The sequence below is a fragment of the Haplochromis burtoni genome, unplaced genomic scaffold, assembly GCF_018398535.1.
Source record: "Haplochromis burtoni strain Fernald_Lab_line unplaced genomic scaffold, NCSU_Asbu1 Contig_628, whole genome shotgun sequence".
In the NCBI taxonomy this organism is placed as follows: Eukaryota; Metazoa; Chordata; class Actinopteri; order Cichliformes; family Cichlidae; genus Haplochromis; species Haplochromis burtoni.
The window spans coordinates 32,649-47,266 of record NW_024582989.1 but is presented as its reverse complement, the minus strand read 5'-3'; the positions used below and the strand labels follow the sequence as shown (position 1 = coordinate 47,266).

Sequence of the window (14,618 nt, the reverse complement as noted above, 5' to 3'; positions counted from 1 at the left end):
CAAGTGGGAATTATCTAATGTCAGAAAAAAGAAAAACAAAGTTAAGTAACACAATTTAATCCTCTCTCTCTCTGCGTGTGCGTGCCTGTGCGTGTGCGTGTGTGTGTGTGTGTGTGTGTCACAGTGTGATGCAGAGCTGCTCCTTACTGAACTGGACCCTGCAGAGCACTGAGGGCGTCCTGTCCAGCATCAGGACCACCTGACAGGAGTTTGTGGAGGACCTGGACTTCTGGAGGGTCCTGCTGCTGCTGCTGATGGTGGTCATCGCCCTCCTCTCCCTGGGCCTCGCCTACTACGTCAGCAGAGTCCTGCCTTTCTCAGGGTGGAGAGGAGGCAGGAAAATAAATGAAGATCTTTATGTAGAACAAAAACTCTGGTGTTTATTTGTTGTGCAAATCTGATCATTTTATTGGAATCTGAACGACATCATGTGATGCTGTCAGCACGAAGAAGAGAGGACGGTGACTCAGAGACACCGACAGCTTCATGTGTGGCCTAACACCTTTAATGTGCAAATTGAATAAAATCATGAATGACTGTAATCATCATCAGGTCACTTTTTTATCCACTTAAAACTTTATTGGCACACTACGGAGCCCCGCAGGGGACATGGAGAAAAAAAAATTAAGACGGACTTTTGCGAGATCTCGCAAAACTAACTCGGGATCACAATTTTTCTCCCTTGTCCCCTGCGGGGCTCCGTAGCACACAGCAGCTTCCCTGAGCTTTTTACAAAAAGCAAAGTAAACACAGTAAAGACTAAATCTGTACAAACAGGCAGGACAATATACAAACTTTATTATTGAAGAGATCTCATTCATCCATCTTGAAGCTAAATTATGCATTGATTATGTAAGCAGATGATTTACAGGCATTACTTCATTGATTGGAAGACAAACACAAAATAATAGAGACAATCTCAAACATTGTAACAGCAGTCAGCCTGAGCAGAAGGAAAACGGAGGATTTCTAAACCTGAGACAGTGGAGTTGCACAGTGGTGCCGTCATAAAGGTGGCGAGTTCAAATACTTAATAAAGGGATGAGCTGTTGTTGTTTTTTCACTCATCAGTTGTGGGTAAAGTCGGGGTTTCCATTTGACTTTAGCATGCTGTGCTGGTCACAGTCTGATTCTCTGTCCTCTTCAGTGCCTCCTCCTCCTCCTCGAGTGCGCACATTAAATTTCCTGTCCCTCAGAAACCAGCCGAGCCAAACCAGCAGGGCAACGATCACAAATACAGCTGCTGTTATGAAGAATGTTCTCCACGACCAGTCGGAGCACTCTGATGGTGTGGAGACGTGCAGGTGGACAGCAGAGCGGTGTTTCTCTGTCTTCTCCACGTCACAGTAATACACTTTTCCTGTGCCTCTCCCTGGGCCTCGCCTACTACGTCAGCAGAGTCCTGCCTTTCTCAGGGTGGAGAGGAGGCAGGAAAATAAATGAAGATCTTTATGTAGAACAAAAACTCTGGTGTTTATTTGTTGTGCAAATCTGATCATTTTATTGGAATCTGAACAACATCATGTGATGCTGTCAGCACAAAGTGTTTATTCCATCAAATATTTTAAGTCATTTAATGTGCAAATTGAATAAAATCATGAATGACTGTAATCATCATCAGGTCACTTTTTTATCCACTTAAAACTTTATTGGCACACTACGGAGCCCCGCAGGGGACATGGGAGAAAAAAAAATTAAGACGGACTTTTGCGAGATCTCGCAAAACAAACTTTGATCACAATTTTTCTCCCATGTCCCCTGCGGGGCTCCGTAGCACACAGCAGCTTCCCTGAGCTTTTTACAAAAAGCAAAGTAAACACAGTAAAGACTAAATCTGTACAAACAGGCAGGACAATATACAAACTTTATTATTGAAGAGATCTCATTCATCCATCTTGAAGCTAAATTATGCATTGATTAAGTAAGCAGATGATTTACAGGCATTACTTCATTGATTGGAAGACAAACACAAAATAATAAAGACAATCTCAAACATTGTAACAGCAGTCAGCCTGAGCAGAAGGAAAACGGAGGATTTCTAAACCTGAGACAGTGGAGTTGCACAGTGGTGCTGTCATAAAGGTGGCGAGTTCAAATACTTAATAAAGGGATGAGCTGTTGTTGTTTTTTCACTCATCAGTTGTGGGTAAAGTCGGGGTTTCCATTTGACTTTAGCATGCTGTGCTGGTCACAGTCTGATTCTCTGTCCTCTTCAGTGCCTCCTCCTCCTCCTCGAGTGCGCACATTAAATTTCCTGTCCCTCAGAAACCAGCCGAGCCAAACCAGCAGGGCAACGATCACAAATACAGCTGCTGTTATGAAGAATGTTCTCCACGACCAGTCGGAGCACTCTGATGGTGTGGAGACGTGCAGGTGGACAGCAGAGCGGTGTTTCTCTGTCTTCTCCACGTCACAGTAATACACTCCGTCGTCTCGGAGCTGAGCTCGCTTCACGGTGAGGGACAGGTCTCCTCGCTGGTACCAGTCTGATGATATGGACGCTCGGCTTTCATCATAGCCGTCCCCGTAGGTGATTTGCTTAGACCGAGGAGGATTCAGCTCCAGCACCAGCTTTCCGTCTCTCCTCCAGCGCACAGATTTCACAGCCTGACCGACTGTAACGGAGCGACACGGCAGGGTGGCACCTTCATCCCGGGGTGCGACAAGTTTATAGGGCAGAAAAACGTGCAACACTTCCAGCTCCCCCCTCTGTTTGTAGTTGCAGGTAAACGCGTAATAGCCGTGATCGTTGAAATCTGCTCTCTTTAATATCAGAGAGTCGGCGCTGTAAACCACCCGGTTAATGTAACCCGGTCCCGGCTTCCAGACACCGTCAAGAGGCGACCAGCTGATCGGTGCCATCCATCAGCTGATGATGTAGTGTCCCTTTTCCTGTCTTGCACTCTTCTGTGAGGGCAAACCTAACATCGTCTAGTGCAGCGGCCTGGATCAGTTTCCCAGACACCCGGCCGATAAACAGAAGAAGAAGAACAACGTAAGTGACTGATGTAGGACTCAACCTGCGCGCGGGGTGGACGTGTGCACCGCGTACCCGCCAGCTGACTTTTTATCACGACTGGGCGTGGCGTTTCTGCCGCTGGATGGCACCGCGATGCCCAATGGCCAATGGACTGTCATGGACAGCTCACATTAGGGATGAGCCGCCTACATGTAAAGTATGTGGAAATACTAAAGGAAGCAGTCCAACAAAGCATGACCAAAGTAGCGCAATGAGTCCTGAGTCTTAGCAGCCTGAGGTGACGCTTTAGAGCAAATCAAGTTAGACCGTGCTGTAGCCACATCCAAAACAGCTAACCCCTATGACTTAACTATTATTATTATTATTATTATTATTGTTGTCGTTATTGTTATTATCACAGTTGTGTGAATGCGTTGTTGCACATGACACAGCCGGCTTTGTTACCCTCTAGCCTCAGTCTACTTCAGATACATGTATTTATGCTGTTTTTATGCGTAGAGTCTTCAGGTGCCCCGCTCCTCGCCTCCACCACTCCTTCCCACCAGACAGCCATAACCACAACTGCACTTTCAAATCCTGTCTCAAAATGCTTGTAATTGTGTGTGTGTGTGTTGTTTTTGTTTTTACTTTTCTGTCCAACGTGACCTGTAGTGTTTTGAATCAGCAGAATCTCACTGAAACTAACATTTGTTTAATGGTGAGGTGAAATTGCCGCTTTTTCTGACACACTGAGTCAGAACAAGCATGGGCGTGGCAAAAAGTGTTCCCCACATTGAACAGTGAAAATATGAGCAACACATTTATGAGCAAACAGTTGCCAGTGTTTTTTGGCGGACATCCTTAGACCAAAGATTTTTGTAGTAAAATATAAAGAAGTGAATTGCCTTTGCTCCTTTTTTTGTTCTCAGTCTTCCCTCATGGATTGCATATTTCATTGTTTCCAGTTCCTACCTCTCTCCGACCTGTCCCCTCTAATGTGATGTCTGTGAAATGAATGTATGGTTGGAAGGGGTCCAATTTCACTGCATATGCATGTGACAAATAAATCTCTCTCTCTCTCTCTCTCTCTCTCTCTCTCTCTCTCTCTCTCTCTCTCTCTCTCTCTCTCTCTCTCTCTCTCTCTCGCGCGCGCGCGCGCGCTTCTGTTTGGAAAGATGAGCCTTTAACGTAAACTGAAGCCCATGATAGTACAGATGGTCTCTGTTGAAACTGATTTGAATCTCAATGAGATTTTTATTTATTTAGAAAATATATATACAAATATAGGCATAAAATCATATGTGAATGGTCATTGTTATCATTTGTGACTACCGTTGGCATTATTGAAGTGCACACTAAACACTAAAGCGCATTCATAAAAGCTGGCATTGTGCAGGAGAGGCAGCTTCTGGCAGATGTGCTGAAGAGGAGGAAGAGGAGAGCTTCTCATGGTCCTTAGGCTTCATTTGGTCGACCGCAGTGCCCGTATGAGGCACCTCTGGGGCAGCATGATGTCATTAACCGGCCAATCAAAAGGCCGACAGGCAAACACACCACGGCTGTAATGATAATGATCACCGTAGGCAGAAATCTACTTTCTTCACAGGCTCTCGGTGTCGGCTGCAGAGATAAAACAACAGAAATGCACTCAGATTTAGACGAGAATTTCATTCTGATAACTTCTTACTTTTATTACATTTTCACACAAATATCTGTACTTTCTATTACATTCTATTAATTACCAGGATATGTTGCATAAAAACAGATGAAAGTGGCAAACCAGTGTGTCATAGTCTGAGGTAACGCACTTCAGTAAGTGCAACCGCTCAAGTGCAACCTCAGCTACCGTCTGTACGCTGCCTTCCTGTGACATACATGTGACATCCCTGAATACTCACAGGCACAAACGGAGGACGGGTGCTGTTTCTCTGAGCCGGACTCCTCTGGCTGGTGACCGTCAGCCTCACAGCAATCACGACTTCATCTTGGATGTAGCAGAAGTAATCGCCCTGATCGTCTTTCTGAGCTTGCTTCAAGGTTAAAGAAAAGTTTCCGTGTGTGACCCAGTCCGCTGACAGCGACAGTCTGCCCTCAGCAGCCCCGGTGTCTTCCCATGAATTCCGCTTAAGCACGTCTTCTCCGTTTTTCTCCCACCGCACAGACCAACGCGCTTTCCCTGTAGTTGAAAAGTAGCAGGGCAGGCTCACCGCTTCTCCCTCGCTAACGCATCTTTCAGAGGACATGACAACTTTGACCTGAACATCCACCCTCCGAGCGCCGCATCGTAGCTCATAAACCCCGGTATCGGTATAAACTGCGTGATTAAACACGACCGACGAGTTTTTACCGATGCGCTCTTTGTAAATCTCGGTCGGTGTCCATACGTCTTGCTTGTGGGCAGCCACCTTCAGCCCGGGGGTCCCGTAAAGATCAAGCCGGTACAGATCACCCTCTTCATTGGTCTGACAGTTTTCTGGAAGCGTAAACGGGTCTCCTAAAATGACTCTCACATGTGGTATCCGTCCCTGACTGCAAAAGGCAAAGATGAAGGACACAAATACGAACAGCTGAAGAAGCCTCATTCTTACAGAGTGCTGGACGAAATATAGAAAGATTGGCTTGACGCGCAAATTTTCAGATAGGCAACGGGGGCGGCTCTGCCCCGGGGCAGGAGGGACGTCCAACATCCAATCACCTGTTAGTATGCAAATGACCCGGTGTCATTCTGTAATGACGACGTGATGAATCTTGCGCTGAATCTCTGGCCCATCATTTATGATGGAAGTGATAGCAGACCTGTAGGTTTTAATTTTTTCAGAATTCCCTCAGTCAGAACATGGCATATTTAGGTGTAAACTAGCGAGCAAACTTCCTGTTAACTTCTAACTCCGTTGAAGTTAATAATTTTGTTTTCATGGATGCCTGGATGTTAAACTTAATTGTTATACCTGATAAAGGGCAACGCTGAATATTTTATTCAAGATGAAAGAATTTAGACAGTTTTATTATATTATATTATATTATATTATATTATATTATATTATATTATATTAACACTAAGTAGAGTAATATTAGATACACATGTGTATCAACTACATTTTACTGCACATTTATAGTTTTTCATTGTTACAGAGTACTTTTAAGATAAAAGTACCGGAAGTAGACGCCACTGCTGAAGCCATGCATTTATTGTTGTCGGCTGGTGTCGGGCAGCGGAAGAAGCAAGTCAAATAAACGGATTCTAACCTCAGAGTCTGTTCAGGAAAACCATTTAAAGACATGGAAAAGACCCTGGTCAGTTTCTCACCTACAGTTTGGGATTTGAGAGGTCTTCAGACTCTGGGTGAGCTTTTTGAGCTATCAGCCATTTTCGTCGGTCGTTAGCTTTGCTCGCGCTGACTGAAACCTTCAGGGTTTGTGAGATATATCCAGGAAATGTTGAGTTTTTTGGCTCATCCACTTGGTTATTATAACCGTTAAGATAATTTTGAGCTATTGAGACACGTGCTAACTGTGCTACTTTGACCAGACTAGAAGGACTATTGTCCCGCATATTAGCAAGGCTAACAAGCTTAGCATACACGGGCCTCGTCGGCATTTCTAAACAGTCTGCTGGCTTCTTTTCTGCCACACGCTTTCTGACAGTAGAAATGTTTAAATTACTTCCAGTTACATCTTTTTGTCTGACCCCGACACCACAAAAGGCAAGTGTAACTAGAGTTTTAGCGATACAAACCATGAAACTAAACGCCACCTCCCGTGTCCTTTTTTCCTTTAGGGTGTGGCATCTTTATAAGGATCTTTATAAAGTATATAGTGAGGTTGAGCCTTTGTTGTACAGTTGTTTGAACTGATGATCTTGGGATATGCCGTTTTTTAGGAATGACTCCAAGAAACATTCCCAGTGTAGTATGAATTTATTTGGATTTATACAGGATAAGGCTGTTACTGTGTGACATTTAATAAGTCACACAGAGGTGTGGCTTTCAGTGTATGAAGTCCTCCTCTTTCACATTTACTTTGATTTAGTGTCACTCCTCCACTGAATAAGTCCGCTGAGCTCCAGCTCCGGCTGTGCGATATGACTAAAATAAAACTCATCCAAACTCGACGTGCATGACGTGTTTTCAGCTGGCCGTCGTGTACCTGGAGTTGAGTGTTTTGACCGATACATGAAACTTGACAACTTTTTTTTTTGCTTTTCATCCATAAACTCTCTCCATACTCTTTGAAGTGATTCTTGTGTAGGTGGGAACGAGTTTTGCTGTGTTTGAGTCTGTGGTGGGGATCGGTTTGCAACATAATTAGCGTAGAACAGATTTTTGGTCCATGATAGAAATAATAGCCACTCTACATTTTCATCTGACAAAATAATGTCTTTTTTCCCCGAGTCAAATTGTTCCCTCGCAGAGAGCGAGAGGAGGCACGGGGACAGCTAATGAGGTCAAAGAGTTCAAATGCTGGGTCACGCAAACACTGTTGAGCAGGTTGAAGGAGCTGTCCAGAAGTGTGTGGCACGTTTTTGTTTGTTTTTTTCTGTCATGTGACTTCCTTACACAGAGTGGAGCAGGCTAATCAGCAGCAGTCTGGCAAATAGGGGTGATTCAGACGAGCAGATAAACCAGTTATGCGTGGACAAATCCCATGTTTGCTGGGTAGGTTTGACCAGCCAGCTGCCTGCATAATGATCTGAGCCTTTAATGTTCATCCAAACTTTTTTTTTTTTTTTACTCAACTTTGAAAGTTGTTTTTTTTAATGAAACATTTATCTATTATCTTTTACATGAAACTCTAATTAGTTTCATGTGTTGGTCTGTCCCACACTAATGAAGTTATGAGGGCTCAAAAATACTAAAATTAAAAATCAAATTTCAAGAAAGCCCTGTAATGTTTATAGTAAGAGTGTAAATTTTTACTTTGCTGCATTATATGGATCTTAATGTATGTAAATTTAGTGAAGTCTACCAAAAAAGAGAGCAGCTGGTTCAAGTTCAGCCCTGAATAATATTTCCTGCTCTTGAGGTAACGTTTAGTATAAGTCAACAGAACCGGCTCTGAGCTGATTTTATTTAAATTTCATTTCAAATGAAAGCCACAAAACATTTTAGACACTTGAGAATAAAAGTGTTTGTTACTCTCTGCTCTGACTGAGCTCTTTCTAATTTAAATATCAGACAAAGATAACGTGAGTAATTTATTATTGTGGGAAAAAAACCAAACCTTCATGGCTCGGTTTTAAAAATAAATAAATAAAATGTGTATGTGTCACTATAATTGGTGTTTGTAGTCATACTGCTTTTCTGTGCTGTCCTGTGACAATCATGTAATGTTCAAATTTGGAATACGTAAGACAGCAGTCGGTAGGGCTGTTCGATATAACAATATGTATCGGATTAGGGGTGGGCGATATAATCGATAGGCGATAGAAACGATATAAATTTGGCCAACGGTAGAGATTTTGACTATACCGCTCTATCACGATAGCGCATGTTGATGATGTCATCAAGCTGCGCCTTTTTTAGTCGAAAGCATCGCAGCGGCTACAACCATTATCATCTGCAAATTATGGCGGGCGACAGTCATAGCAAAGAGATGAAGCACTTTTGAAATATGGGGAAAGCCAAAAACTGCGCTTCCCCCACTTCCGTAACATTGATTCATTAATGTTGAATTCTCTCGCAGCTGTTCTGTTCCCATGTTGTTGCAGTATATTAATAACTAACCTTGTATTATGGAAGAATAATCTCAGTTCTTCTCCTGACTGAAGTTTGGCCCATGTATAGCATCCTGCTATGCGATTACATTTGTCCCTGACCACCAGAATCCCTCACGTTAACTTTTATCGAGTGGAAAAAAAGCTGGTGTTCATCCTCCAGCTTCACTGTGCTAATGTTATGCTACATAGCTGTGTCGCTAGCAATCACGTAGCACAAGATTATATACCAGGTAGTCCAACTTCAGTAAACCTGCAAACGCCACTGCTGTTTAGTTTTCTGTCTTCATTTATGTTGGAAGTGGTAGCAGAGCTGTACGTTTGAATTAGTTTCAAAAATCTCTCAGTCAGAACATGGTATGAAATGTTAGGGTGTAAACTAGCGAGCTAACTTCCTGTTAACATCTAACTCCGTTAAATTTAATAAATTCTGTTTTCATGGATTCCTGGATGTCAAACTTAATTCTTACACCTGCTAAAGCAGCAACACTGATGATTTTATAAAAAGATGAAAGAATCTGGACCGTTTTTAACTCTGTGTTCGTTTGACCTGAAGAGGACGGAGTTTTGGACCCAGATTACTCCGTGAAGCTCCTCACTACGGCAGCCGTAATGCTCTGACAATCCATCAAAACATTTTTTTAACAGATTTCTGCACGGCAAAATCGGTTCGAGGTCAGTAAGCACAACCAGAATTCATACATAAGGCACACTCTCGATTTTTGAGAAAATTAAAGGATATTAAGTCTGCTTTATAGTGTGGAAAATACGTTATACAGAAGAAAAGAATATATTGCGATATATATCGTTACCGATATATATCGCACGGTGGCACGGTGGTTAGCACTGTTGCCGCACAGCAAGAAGGTCCTGAGTTCAATTCCACCATCAGGCCGGGGTCTTTCTGTGTGGAGTTTGCATGTTCTCCCCATGTTTGCGTGGGTTCTCTCCGGGTACTCCGGCTTCCTCCCACCGTCCAAAGACATGCAGCTTGTGGGGATAGGTTAATTGATTAATCCAAATTGTCACTAGGTGTGAATGTGAGTGTGAATGGTTGTCTGTCCCTATGTGTTAGCCCTGCGACAGACTGGCGACCTGTCCAGGGTGTACCCGGCCTTTCGCCCTATGACAGCTGGGATAGGCTCCAGCGCCCCCCGCGACCCTGAAAAGGATAAGCGGAAGCGAATGGATGGATGGATGGATGGATATCGTTACCGCACGTGCTTCAGATTATATCGCAATATGGATTTTAGGCCATATCGCCCAGCCCTATATCGGATGATAATATATAAAAACGTCTATCATTTCATTTTACGCTATCGCTTGTTTCATGGTGTCGCAAGATAAACTGTTTACAGCAACATTTTTTCATGGTTTTGATGGTCACTGTAGTGGCTATATTCATTTCTTAAAGTCTCTCTTTCTCTTATATTTAATATGAGCACACTACGGACGGACAAGCGACTGTTTTTAGCAACAAAGACGGTAAAACCATTGCGTGTCTGCTAGTTTAGTTTCCACATAAACCTTTCACAATAAAGCTCAAGATCTTGTTGAGACTTTTCAAAATAAACTGAATCATGTGAAAGAGTATGCCAAAAAGAGCCATCAGGTGCTAAAAAAAAACCCCTTAGGCTCAAACGTTAGAACAGGCTTTTCCCCGCAGCACGATGTGTAATAAATACTCACAAAGAAAACGGCGGCTGTTAAAACACACGACTCCAGGTACACGGCGCCCAGCTGGAAACACTTCATGCAAGTCGAGCTGCCCGATATTCACAGAATTGACAGAAAATGTTAAATTTTTTTGATTTATATCGTTATCGGGACAATAAATGTCTTATATGGGGATATAAGGTTTTGGTCATATCGCACAGCCCTAGCAGTCGGTGTTATCTGTACAACAATCAGGAAAACGTCCTCCAAGTTTAAATCTGATGTCTGGACATGGTTTAGATTTTTTATTTGTATTTTTTTTAACAGGGATAGGACAAATGAAATGGGATGGATATGTACAGATACATTTCAATTCAATTTCTGCTATCTGTACAACAATGCTGTAAAATAACTTATATGGGGACTACAATATCTGTAGATATTGGACAACAACATTGTACAGATATTGTACTTCTTATGACAGATTTCAGTGAGTGACTATAACACAATTTTCCCCCCTTCAGGCAGATGCAAACAAGCATGCTAACACTGATATCTGTGGAGCTTGCATGCACTTACCGCTTCAATCAAAGACATGCAGTCAAAGCTGGTCTGTTGTTCTCACGGCTCGTTTTGTGTTTATGTGTTGTTTTAAGCTGAGGTCGGCTCTAAGCTTGTTCACATGTCTGTGCTGCCGCTCTCCCTTTCTGCAGGTGACGTGATGATGCTGCTCATCTTCATCACCAGCTGTATATGTGATGGAGGCTGAGGATTGTGTGGATGACCAGGTGTGTTTCATCGGTGTAGTTTTCACAGCATCAGGTCCTGTTTGTACTTCACCCTGAAAAGCATCAAACACTTTACATTCACATGTGTCTATGCTGCAGGAGCTTCACTCTGAATCCTGACCTCCTTCTGCTTCAGTGGTTTCTGACTCCATGACTTGGTCATCATGGCAACCATCTGGATGACTGAGGTCCCTGATTTGACTTTCTGAGGTCAGTCATCACTGTTAATGTTTATATTTTGTTGGGATTGTTAAAAGTTAGCAGGCTGTTACATCTGGTATCATGTATTGGTGTTTTTCCTACAATGTATCAGGTGGATGAGACCAACTGAAGAACTTTTCCCTCTTTAACCCTTTAAGACCTACAACAGAACCAAGTCCGCCAGAGCTTACTTTATATTTTTACATGCTGTAGTGCCATTTTTGGGAGCATTTCAAGTTGCTATACATCAATACAACTGTTATAGCCCAACTTTTAATAATATGTCTGCATTAAGCCCATAGTAATTACATAAATTGCAAAAAAGTGCAATAAACTACAAAAAAATTGAAAATCATTTTTCTACTTAGAGAAATTTAAGAAATTTATCCCTCAAAACTGTAAATACAAGGAAGTTGCAAAAAATAGTTTCCAACCACAGGAAATTTATTTTGAGTGTCTTCGTAGTTTTATTTTTGAGATACAGCAATTTTTATACACTGCAGAAAAAACGAAAATAAATCCTATAATGCAAATTTGCAAAGAAAACAGCAGGTGCATCAAAATAAACTATTTAAATTAGTGCAGTTTGAGTTCTAAGCATCCCAGAAACTATTCAGAAAAGCATGAAGTCAAACATGGCTTTTAGGCTTATAAGGCCTACAAGTTTAAAAAAAACCCTACATTTTCCGCAAAAATAGTAGTAATGGCGGACATGCGAAAGTTCGCGCTGACGTTTATTTCAATGTAGGAAGTGTTACGAACAGCTGATCTGATCGGCAAAACGTGTTTTTCTGGAATATTATGTTTTTGCTGCTGCAAGTGCTTTTTATGCAATTTTTCCAAAGCGATATGTGGAAGGAAACTGACCTAGGACAAGCTGATGGCATAAGATGTAAGTTCAACTCCGGTTTCTTATGCAAAAAAAATAAAATTATTGCGCTAGCTTACGTGGCTCCGGTTCTACAGTGATTTAAAAATAGTTACGCAAAACGGAGCGTGCCCGCTCCCACCGGCTTTAAAGGGTTAATAGAAAAGTTGGTCCAACTCAAAACAGCTCTTAAATCTTAATATCATAATGTAAATATCTAAATCTTAATATTGATCAGTATTTAGAGACAGTTGAGTAATTTGTGCAGCACTTTTGCTGTAGATGAACAACGTGTGTGCTGATGAATCAATTTTGATTAATAAATGTTGAGTAAATGCTGGAAAAATAAAATATGAATCACTGTTGTACATAAATCAGTCAGCTCCATATTAGTATTGAAGTGTGGAATGAAATAGGCTGGTTACGTTAAATCATCCCAGGATGTGGGTTAAATGTGTCTCTCCTCTTGGAGTCTCAGACTGAAGTCGATGAAGCAGAGATCAGGACCCTCATAATCTTTGAATGCATTTCCACAGGTCTATAAAATCAGGCATCCAGTCATGCAGTTACAAACCTTTGTGATAAATGGGTCGGCTAGCTGAATTCAAGTGTAGTATTATAACAGGATGCCACCACTGGAATAAGTTCAGAGAGCACAGGGGAAGAAGCTGTTTGTGAATGCAACGCCTCAGATGAAGCTGCCAATGTTACAACAATTGCCAGTGAATGATGAATATTTCAAGAAGCTCTATCAAGCCTGTTAGAGGAGGCATCTTAATCAAAATGTTCACATCCTCCTTTCTTGCAGTACACTTGTAAAACAAACACTGTAAACAGATAATACACCTGGCTTATCTATGCTGTGACACCTGCCATTATGAGTAAACTGTGTGTAAAAGAATATAACTTAATGAAGCGGGGAAGATAAACATCAGTGCTGCATTTATGCTGCCTCTCACACAGCGTGTCAGTGCATCATGACCCAGTGTCCTGCACCGGGAAGCTCTTGTAGAAGCCTGCTTAATCATAATCTACAAGGCTGGGAAAAAGTTTCCTGTGCTTCAGAAAGTGGAGCATCAAAGGCGTCAAGCCGCCTGTTAAATTCCTCTACCCTTTATCATTCCTGGCAGTCTGCAGTTAGGGGGGTAGAAAAGTTATCTATGCATAGAAAGCCAGGGATTGTAAAAGAAACCAAAAGAGGACCGACTGTTGTTCTTGTTCCTGAAGGTGGCTCTTTGTGCCTCTGATGGTGTGTTTGTGTTGAAGCTGCAGAATCAGGCCATGGTCTCTCTAATAGTGCTGAACATCAGGCTGTTAACTGCAGAGCATCAGACCTTCTTATCTGTGATCCTCCCGACAGTTTCTCTCCTAACTCTTGGTAAGAGTTCATGGAGGACTTCAGCTTCTTGCAGCTGCTCCTGCTGATAGATGTCATTGCTGTCTTCTCCCTCTGCACTGGCTGCTACGTCTTCTTTGTTTCTGCTTTTCTCTTTATCATGACTGTGACTCTGGCAGCTGTGCTGAAAATATGATTGTTCTCCTTATAATAAAAGCTGGAAGCTGAAAGTCCTGCCTGTGCTGAGACATTTTTTCGTGCATGATCTTCACAGAAGTAAACAGCACAGGACAAAGGAAACTGTGGGTGACGTCATCTTTAGCTCATAGAAAAATATATAAAAATATTTGAGTTTATTATTTGCCACATTTATTTTAAGAGTCAATATGAGTGTGGATTGTCACATACATACTTTTGAACCAAACAGCCCAAAATGTGTCATCATTAAAATGACCTTTGTTAAGTTATAAGTAATGTGGACAGCTTAATGTTTCGGCACCTGCATTATTCTCATTTTCATTATCAGACTTTGTTTTGTTGTTGGCTGATTGTTGTAAACTTGTTATAACAGCGGGAAGATCATTCTGGGCAGCAGAAATGAGGAAACGTGAAAATGTGAAGAAGCTGTTGGCAGTATTTCATTAAAGTATCAGATTCATTCATTGAAGTCTGTTCTGGGTTGTTGGGGCCACTTTTTTTCTTGTACAGTCTGTCTGCCTGTCTGTCCTCGTCAGGTGTTTAGTTCAAGCTCTATTAAGTTGAAATAAAGGTTGAAGTGTTTGAAAGGATTCACCTTGTTTACTCAAGTAAAAGTGAAAAAGTGCAGGCTCTGAAATGTACTGAAAGCAAGAATGTAAAAAGTAGTTCTTGACGGACATTTCTACCACTTTTTCTTTCCTTTTTGTGGAAACATTGTGCTCTATTAAAATAATAATAATATTAATATAACTTGTACTTGGAAATATATATTTTACTTTGCCTGTGCAAACAGTAAAATGAGTAAAGTGAAGAGTTAAAGTGAGATTTTGCAGGTGCTAATATCCACTCCCTGCACTGACTGTATACTGTTCACACCGTCTTTATACCAGAAACTTCAG

General features: G+C 41.9%; 1 protein-coding gene and 1 long non-coding RNA gene across 4 annotated transcripts; one reads left to right on the top strand and one right to left on the bottom strand.

Annotated features, from left to right (window-relative positions):
• Positions 1-4,154: 4,154 nt before the first annotated feature.
• Positions 4,155-5,942, bottom strand: LOC102309200. Its single transcript, XM_005949487.3, has 2 exons — positions 4,858-5,942; positions 4,155-4,579 (listed from the first exon to the last, which is right to left on the bottom strand). The coding sequence occupies exons 1-2, from the start codon at positions 5,644-5,646 to the stop codon at positions 4,415-4,417; spliced, it is 954 nt and encodes a 317-aa protein (XP_005949549.3). The 5' UTR covers positions 5,647-5,942; the 3' UTR covers positions 4,155-4,414.
• A 154-nt stretch (positions 5,943-6,096) lies between these two features.
• Positions 6,097-14,612, top strand: LOC102309828. 3 transcript variants are annotated; one of them, XR_317542.3, is made up of 4 exons: positions 6,097-6,302; positions 11,042-11,116; positions 11,216-11,326; positions 13,546-14,612. It is a non-coding gene; the product is annotated as an uncharacterized LOC102309828 (long non-coding RNA). The 3 variants fall into 3 exon arrangements; XR_006053098.1 differs by having other exon boundaries at positions 13,458-14,612; XR_001335819.2 differs by having other exon boundaries at positions 13,413-14,612.
• The last annotated feature ends 6 nt before the right edge of the window (positions 14,613-14,618 follow it).

Bases quoted from the DNA above. Each gene is read 5' to 3' on its own strand.
- LOC102309200 (XM_005949487.3), bottom strand. From the start codon at position 5,646: ATGTTGGACGTCCCTCCTGCCCCGGGGCAGAGCCGCCCCCGTTGCCTA. The intron at 4,580-4,857 runs GTGAGTATTCAG...TTATCTCTGCAG, and splicing joins CCCGTCCTCCGTTTGTGCCT to CCGACACCGAGAGCCTGTGA.